General features: G+C 36.3%; 1 protein-coding gene across 1 annotated transcript; it reads left to right on the forward strand.

Annotated features, from left to right (window-relative positions):
- The first annotated feature begins 576 nt into the window (after positions 1-576).
- LOC107427253 (protein ALTERED PHOSPHATE STARVATION RESPONSE 1) lies at positions 577-7,643 on the forward strand. Its single transcript, XM_016037631.4, has 4 exons — positions 577-2,428; positions 2,647-2,861; positions 3,442-3,665; positions 6,187-7,643. Exons 1-4 carry the CDS (start codon positions 1,156-1,158, stop codon positions 6,905-6,907), a joined length of 2,433 nt encoding a protein of 810 aa, XP_015893117.3. The 5' UTR covers positions 577-1,155; the 3' UTR covers positions 6,908-7,643.
- The last annotated feature ends 1,621 nt before the right edge of the window (positions 7,644-9,264 follow it).

Consider the following 9,264-nt stretch of genomic DNA (forward strand, 5'->3'; position numbering starts at 1 on the left):
TAATGATTTACGATATTATTGTTCTTTCTTTCTTTTTTTTTTTTTTTTTTCAATTTCATTGTTTGTTTGAAATACATCAGAGGACATTCAAATGAGATAAAAAAAAAAAAGTGAATTTCCATCAACAATCTATAAAAATGTCTCATTTCAATCCAAATCCAATCAAACCTAATCCATGTTAAAATCCCAATACATACATGAAAAAAAAAATTATTCAATAAAAAAAGAAACATATTTTAAATTTCCAAAAAGTGAAATTCCAAAAAAAGAACGAGGGCTACAATTAAATAATCAACCAAAATGAAAAAAAGAAGAAGAAGAAAATAATACATAGCCCACCCAAGAAAAGGAAAAGGAGGAGAAAAATCTTGTGAAAACACAAAGGGGCAATCTTGGAAAAAAATAGAGGAATTTAGACCAAGAAAATTTGATGGCGGCAAGAGGCGTCAAACTTTCTGTCATACCAAACAACCCTCCCGGAGTCATTTCATTCTATCTTGGGTCCAAGTCTAACATCACGAAACCCCTCAAATTAGTAATATTTTCAAAAGGGGCCCCCCAAAAATCCCACGCTAACTAACCGCAACAAATTCGAAACCCTTCCCAATCTCATTCTTTTCCTTTTCCTTGCCCATCCAGTTCTTACCTAAATTTTCAAAAAGAGAAAAATAAAATAAAAATTAAAAATTGCAAACACAAACCGACGTAGGCTACTCTCTCTCTCATTCTAAACATACTTCTCTCGCTTCTCTCTCTTTCTTGTTTCTCTCTCTTCTTTTCTGTGTCTCTCTGCTACAAGCCGACGACAAACTCCGCGCTGGCAAAGATTCCCTCTCTGCCTCCTCCCCCGTGTCTTTTTTTTTTTTTTTTAAATTTTTTTTTTATCTTCCACTTACTAAACCAAACCCTAATAAAAGAAAACATTTTTCTCGAGAAACAAACGTTACTTACAGTGTTACAGTCACAATCACAAGCACCACCATGCTTTTTCTCGATCCCCGAATAAACCCCACTTCAGAATTCCAAAAACCCACTTCTAATAATACTTTATTTTACTCTCATCGTTGTTTTAGAAAAGCTTATCTGAGGTGAGTTGGGTGGGGCGGAGCTCAGGTTTTTATTTTTATTTTTTATTTTTTTATTTTTTTTAATTCCATGGGCTGTGCGAGCTCCAAACTTGATGATCTCCCGGCGGTTATGCTTTGCCGGGAGCGTTGTGCGTTCTTGGACGAAGCTATTAAAAAGCGTGACGAGCTCGCCGAAGCTCATATGGCTTACATTCACTCCCTCAAAGTTATTGGTTCCTCTTTGAAAAGTTTTGTCGGTCAGGATTTGGGCAATTCCTCTGGTTCACCTCCTTCTCCGAAGCTCAATCTTCCTCCTAAGAGAAAAGGAGATCCTGTTGTTTCTGCGAGTATTCAAGCTGGGAAATCGCCGCCTCATCATCTTTCTCGCTCTAATTCCGGTTCCCATCTTAACTTTCATTCCAATTCCGACGACGAGGATGACGATTCCGGTGGTTCCCTCCACCATTCCGATCATTCCTCGCCTCTGTACGTTCCCGTCGATCATATTGAATATATGGATGCGGATCAACAAGGACAGGGTGCCTACCCAGGTGGGTTTATGCATATGAATTACATGAAGAACAAAGCGACGCCGTCTGTGGTGTACGAGGAGAGGGCCGTCAGTTCAATGACTGTACACCGTATGGATATGGGTGAATCTTCTTCTTCTACTTCGTATTATTCCTATCCTGGTTATTCAAACAGCGTAAATCCTAATCCTTCTCCATATTATGAATATCCCAATTACGGTGGTGGAATTGGTGGGTATTATGGCGGTGGTTCTTCGCCTCCTCGTTATGGGGCTATGCCGGGGCAGTCGTCTCCGGCAGCGGCTGCGTCGTCGTCGAAGCAGCCTCCACCACCGCCGTCTCCGCCAAAAGCTTCGCCTTGGGAATTCTTGAACCCGTTTGAGAACTACGATAAGTACTATTCGCAGTACACGCCGAGCAGGGACTCGAAGGAGGTGAGGGAAGAGGAAGGGATACCTGATTTGGAAGACGAGGATTACCAGCATGAGGTGGTGAAGGAAGTTCATGGGGATCAGAAATTCACTGCTGATGGTGGTGGGAAGCACTCGAAAGCTGCTGTGGTAGACGACGAGGTTGGTGACACCGAGGGGTTGCTTTACAAGACTAGGCCGAGTGTTTCCACGGAATATGAAGCTCATGTGGTGGACAAAAAGGTTGTTGACGATGAAGAGAGGTCCGATGAACGACCAGCATATAAGGCTAGAGCAGGTCCTCGGAATCCTTTTGAAGCGGCCATGGAAATTGAGTTTGAGTTTCAGAGAGCTTCTGAGTGTGGAAATGAAATTTCCAGGTTGCTTGAAGTGGGTTCGCTTCGATATAACCGGAAACATGGTATTAAAAAAAAAAAAAAAATATCATTTATTTTTTGCTACTCTTATTTGCGTGCTTGATCTGTGGGAATTCATTATGTTTCTGGGCTTGGTGCCTAAATTAGTATCCAAATCATTTCTATTTTTGATGGATCGTGTATAGAAATACTCTCTTTCACTTCCAGTTTATTTGAATTCGACTTCATTTGAAGTGGTTTAACTTTGAATTTTTTGGATCAGTTTCTTCCAAGATGTTGCATATGGTCACTCCATCTTTGTCGGTAGTATCCTCACAGCCTTCCACTTCTAAGCATGGTGAGTCGTCGTCCTCTGCTGACAAGGCTGCCCCTGCTCAGTTGGACTTTGATGAAGATATGGCTTTGAGGTCCAGAAAACTTTCTTCTACCTTACGTAAGCTGTATCTTTGGGAGAAGAAACTTTATAATGAAGTTAAGGTATGCTTTGTGGTTCCTGTTATTAGCTTGGTATCACTACGTTCTTGCTGTCTCTTGACCAATTTGAGGTGTCCTTTTATTGTTACTTGGAGTAGGGTTGTTAGTGTACACTTTCCCAAGAATTCATAAGATCCAACTAGTGCTAGGATGGCTACTTCTATTGATGCTTTTGGATTTTCTTATTTGGCTAGATCAAAACTCACTTTTTGACCAATATGATTTGATCTTCTATTGCCACTTGGAGTGGGTTGGTTAATGAACTATTCCTGAGAGATCTGTCCACTGCCATTATGGCGGTTCTTGTTGGTGCCTTGTGATTTTCTTATTAGGCAAGATCAAAACTCACCCGTCTAATTACGTTATCTTGGGCAGAACATGGGTCTTTTTAATAGATAAATAACACTACACATTTTCTTCTGTATCTAAGCATTCCATGTGACAAGTTGGATATGTCTTGATTATGTCTATCTGTTATTTTTATCATCTAGGTTTAGAACGTTGAGATGGTGGCTGCGTACCATAATCTTATCCCTGATTTCATGACGGTTAATGGGTGGTTTCCATTGTTGTACTTTTTCAGGCTGAGGAAAAGATGAGGGTAATTCATGACAGGAAGTGCCGTAAGCTGAAGCGTTTAGATGAAAGGGGTGCTGAGGCGCACAAAGTTGATTCAACTCGAACTTTAATAAGGAGTCTCTCCACAAAGATAAGAATTGCCATTCAAGTTGTGGACAAGGTATCTGTGACTATAAATAAGATCAGGGATGAAGAATTATGGCCACAACTAGATGAATTAATTCAAGGGTATGTGAACTTACTAGTCCTCTCCCTGTCTCGGTTCGTTATTTTTAATTTCTATTACTCTGTACACCAATATACATTTGTTTCTAATCTGGTGTGTATGGATGATTGTCTTAGATCAGAAATTGGCCTTAATAGTCTTGATATGAGATCCTTTGTGCAATTCCTTGTCTGTTATCGTATATTAGAATGTATAATTTTGTTTTGATATCTTTATCAATTTATTTTTAATTAAATACTGTATCTGGTATAATTCGATTTTGTATTGATATTTATCGTCAAAGTGAATATATTTCAATCAAATCTTAATATACACATAATCAGACACACAGACACAGACACACAGATACACACACACACAGAGACACACACACACACACAATGGATGTTACACAAAATGTAAGTCTTTCACTTAGGTTGGCAAGATATAAAGTCTTTCACTTAGCTTGGATATTTTATGAAATTTTCTTTGTTACCCAAAATGTTAAAATTGCTGTTAATATAGATGTGTACGAGAAGTCATTTATGTTTTTCTTCTTATTTATTTATTTTTATCATGTGAAAACGATGTTAGTATTACTGATGTCAGGATTTTGTTTAAGGGCTAGACAAGTTGCTTTTGGAGATACTTTGTAGATGTTAAGATGTATATAATACTTTCGATATGATATTTCTTCAAATTAGCTTAATACATGTAATAAACTTAGCTTATATGTATATTTTAAAAAAGAATTATATTAATTTTGTGATTGATTCAAAACTCTTACTTTACTTGCATATGGCACTCTATGAACCCTTTTGACAAGTGTAGTTCTTTTTTAGGCTTGTAAAAAATATGAACAAGTTAGGGCAAATTGTTTTATTAACAGTATTATTAAATTCATTATTCATGTACCAGTTTAATAAGAATCTTAATATAAGGTTCTCAGTTATAATTTTAGTGCTTAGATTATCAGTGAACTGTTGTCATCTTCTTGATGGTTAAGATTCATGTACCTAGTTTATTGTGTTATTACACTTCAGATGTTAATTTGTGGGGTCCATATGCCATATCTGAAGGACACAAGATGTATGTGGTTTGTGTTACTTCATTTAATTTCTATGCTGTAGCAGAATCGATTTTAGGCAAAGCAGCCTTGGAATTTTTCCAAAGTGTATTTGCCCTGTTTTTGTAATTGGGATCCCACTAACAGAGGCAAAAACAAAAAGAAAATAAATTCGTAAATATTCCCAATGAATACATGGAATGTAGATTTTTTGCTAGCTTTGTGTAACATGTTTGTTTTCTTCTTGTTTTGTATAATATTTTTGTTTTCTTCATAGTTTTATTTTATATGAAGGCTGAACCGGCCGCCCCCCCCCACCCCCCCTTTTTCCCTCATATACTTCAATCTCAAAACGTAGCCTTAAGATATTATCTTCCTAAAGTTTCGTCTGGAAGAGCCCAAGCTTTATACTCCATTGTACTTTAAACAGAATGGGTTGCTATTAGGAACCTAGTGTGCTTTTCTTGGCCAAAAAAATGGTTCCTTATCATAAAATATTTTTACCTTTAACCATTCAAATCCATGGTATTCTTAACCTATTATTGCTGGTTAAGATTTCTGGCAATCAGTTTCTTCAATGCCATCTTTCTACCTTATGCTGTCTGTAAATTTCCTCATCTACAAGCTGTAGACAGCTTCCTCTGCCATCCTGATGTAGATCTCCTTTTTATGTCCTTTATCCAAGAATAACAAAATGAAATCTTAGATCTATTTCTAAAGCAGTCCGTTGTAAATTACTTTCTGATACATCGCAACATCTGTCAATTTGACCTCATTATGGGTAGCAAGGGCTGGCCAATGCTTTACTTTTGATGGGAAAATTTATGATAATAATATGTGGTGCAGGTAGTGGGGATCTCACTCACTACTAGCGTAGAAGTACGCTTTTAGGAATCCGGAAACATGGCATTGGTTGGTCAAAATCAGGGTAAACTATCGTGGATGATAAATTACTTGTTAATAACTTGAAGGGGGGAAAAGAAAGAGTTTGTGGATCCTTGTGTGGTGACATTGGCATTTGTGATTACCATATGGTTGCTTTGCACTTTTTATGAGGGAGTTGTACATGCCGAGGGTAGGTATGTGTTTTTTTTTTGTGTGTGTGTGTGTGTTTGCGAGAGAAAGAGAGACAGAGAGAGTAGTCCGAACGGTGGCATTGGAAAACGAGGGTGCAATCTTCTATAGGTCAATATGGATATATTACCTTTTTATCTCAAGGAGCAGATACTGTTGAAAAGGGCCGTAAATTAATTAGAGATCGTCATAGTTATAAATATGAAACTAGGGTAAATAATAATGCCGTTCTGATTCTGCTATGACACTGTATGCTGGTCGGCTCTGCTTATATTTGATTAGAAAGTGTGTTCTCTGTGTTTCTTGATTTGATTGCTAAGTTTTAGACTTATGTTTATAGATTATTAATGCTTTGATGCATGCACTTTAGATCCTAATTAATGGTTGATTTTGTGAATTCTCAGGTTAACAAGGATGTGGAAGTCTATGCTCGAATGTCATCATAACCAGTGCCTAGCCGCCAGAGGTTTAGGTACTATTGGATCTGGGAAAAAACTTGATGAAGCTCATCTTGATGCCACTTGGCAGCTAGAGCATGAGCTTTTTAGCTGGACTTCCAGATTCCATACTTGGATAAGTTTGCAGAAGGCATATGTGAAAGCCTTAAATAATTGGCTTCAGAAATGCCTTCTGTATGAACCAGAAGAAACAGCAGATGGAATAGTTCCCTTTTCACCTGGTAGATTAGGTGCACCTCCTGTTTTTGTTATTTGTAACCAATGGTCACAAGCAATGGACAGGATATCCGAAAGAGAAGTATTTGAGTCTATGCGTAAATTGACCATGAATGTGCTTCATAAATGGGAGAATGAGAAGCAAGAAATGGCCAACAAGGATCCGGAGAGAAAAGCTAGAAGCTGGGATAGAGAGGGCCAAAAGATACAGAAGGGAATTCAGGCATTAGACAAGGAAATGGTGTTGGTCTCAGGGGATGGTAATAGTCTCTCAGTTGCTGGACAGATTGTCTATCAGAGTGACACTAGCAACGATAGCCTACAGGCTAGTTTGCAACGCACTTTTGAGACCATGGAAAGGTTCACTGCTAACTCCATGAAAGCTTATGAGGAGCTTTTACAACGTAGTGAAGAAGAAAAGCATGCTAGAGATCATGAAGGGGTTTCGTAGTTCTTTGTGGTTTGATGGGTCCATAATCAACTCTTTCACATTGGTATTTGGTTAATTGGAGGCTCAAGATCTCTGGTGGTTTTATTATTTGGAGTTAAGTTGCTTCATTGCTTGCTAGAAATCTCGCTGCATTTGGAGATGGAATAATAAGTTGAAGCATGATGGATGATGACTCAGCAGCAACATATTTAGAGGACAACGGTTCCTTTGTTGAGAGATGACTGTGTTGGTTGATACACAGTGCAGTTCTAATTGGAAGCAGGCAGAAATGGGACTTATACAGCAAGAAAAGTTTTTTGTTCAAGTGCAAGCGGACTTGAAGCCTGCTGAGCCATTTTTGGATATAATGAGCTAAGTCTTGTGGCATTTTTGCTTTCGTGGAATTGTGGTTCTCATTTCTTCACATCAAATTTCAATTTTCGGTGCATTGTGCGGAAAAGGAGACAGGAATTGCCTTGGCTAATGAGGAGTTGGAAGGATGCACAACTGGTTTAAGTTATTTCCAGTAAAGGGGATTTCCTTTTCAGTTTTGAATTGATAAAATTGAGTTTCACTGTAGGCTTATTGGGCTTTCTTGGAGTGACGCAAGCCACTTAAACTGCCCAGAAACTGTTAAATTGTGTAGAATATGTTGTCAAAATTTGTTTTTGCTCCGTCTTATTAGGTATTTCATTTAATATTTTATATTATTGTACAGAAAGAGTTTTGGCATTAATCAAATTGAGCATTTCCAATAGACATTGGTGTCCAATAAAACCAGATGATTAATGTTTTCTTTTACAGTGGTTATATTTTGAGATTGAAATGTGAAAATTTTGGCTGCTTTTTGTTTAGGCTACCCCAGTTGTGGAAAAAGTAAATGCTAGATGAAAGTGGATGATGACTCTCTCCAACCAATGATTTGAGGTTTCCTTTCTACGGTGAAAGAAAGGAAATTAGTTCCGTGTTTTACCTGACAACTGCGTTTATATAAACTTATATGATGAGCAAAATTCTGGTGCTTTGGTATGTAGGCCCTACCTCTTTTGTGAAAGCGCATATTGTAAATTTTTTCAGTTATGGTTGATTGGCTGCAATTTAAGAAACAATATTAGAAATAAAATAGAAAGAAGGTTAAATACCAAATCCACTTGACATATTCCTGTTTTTTTCACTTCATGCCAATCTTTGTACTACTGATTTGCATATAACAAGTGACTCATATGATGATTATCAAAACATGTTTTAATATTGTTTTGAAGAGTAATTACTTTGTATTTTGATTTTGAATCTAACTCACGGGTGGTTAGATTTATATTCTAGATAGAGGTGTCAAATGGATTGCGTCAGCGCCTTTTGAACGTTGGTCCACCTGTGCTCATGTCATGTTTGTGTCAGTACATTTATTTGTCGTATTGTCTTGTACTCTGTGCTAGTGCGTTTATTTATCGTGCTGTGGTCTTGGCCTGTTTATATTTGTACCAACATTTTATTTATTTATTTATTGATTAAAATAAATACCATTATATAAAATCTATATAACAAATAACTTAAATTGACTGCGTTAAACTTATTTTATGATTTATTAGTTAATTAATATTTATATAAAAGAGAAAAATTACATGATTAATTAATTTGCATAACTACTAAGCAAAAAAAAAAAGAAAAGAAATTCTCTAAATAAGTAAAAGTATGACGATAAAAACAATTAAAAAATTTGCATAGTGAATAAAGATTAATTTAATAAAAAAATTATATTGATTAATTTGAAAAAAAAATAACAAAATAATGGAAAATATAAGTTAAATAATATAATATATTATTTGTGTTATTATGACTTATGAGCTTCGTGCTCTACGTGGTACAGTCTGTCTCGTGTAGTGCCATGTTGTGCTCCATTTTAACTTGCCGTATTTTTGCTGTGCGTCCCATTTTGACACGTTTTTTTTTTTTTTTTTTTTTTCCTCTTCAATATGGTATGCCACACATTGATTCACTTAGCTGTTCTCACAAAGATATGATATCATGTTTTGACATCCTTACAAACTAGTGTTTACCCTTTGTGTTATTATCTTCAATTTCTCCATCTAATTCTAATATAATTTAAACAATAAATAAAAGGGCCTCTAACTCTCAAGAAAAAGATTTTGATGTGATCATGAAAAATTTAGAGATATATCCATAAGTTTCATCTCTTATATGATATTGGAACCTTTAGTTTTTAAAATTTGTGCTTCTTGACTTTGGCAAGTTTTTTGAGTGAAATTGAGGTTGATAATTCAAAAGTGGCCAAAATTCTTGAGATACCCTAAAAGTACAATAAATAATAATAATAATAATAATAATAAAAAGGAAACAATGAAGAAGCAAATTTCTGA

This window comes from Ziziphus jujuba, chromosome 9 (genome assembly GCF_031755915.1).
Source record: "Ziziphus jujuba cultivar Dongzao chromosome 9, ASM3175591v1".
NCBI classification, from domain to species: Eukaryota; Viridiplantae; Streptophyta; class Magnoliopsida; order Rosales; family Rhamnaceae; genus Ziziphus; species Ziziphus jujuba.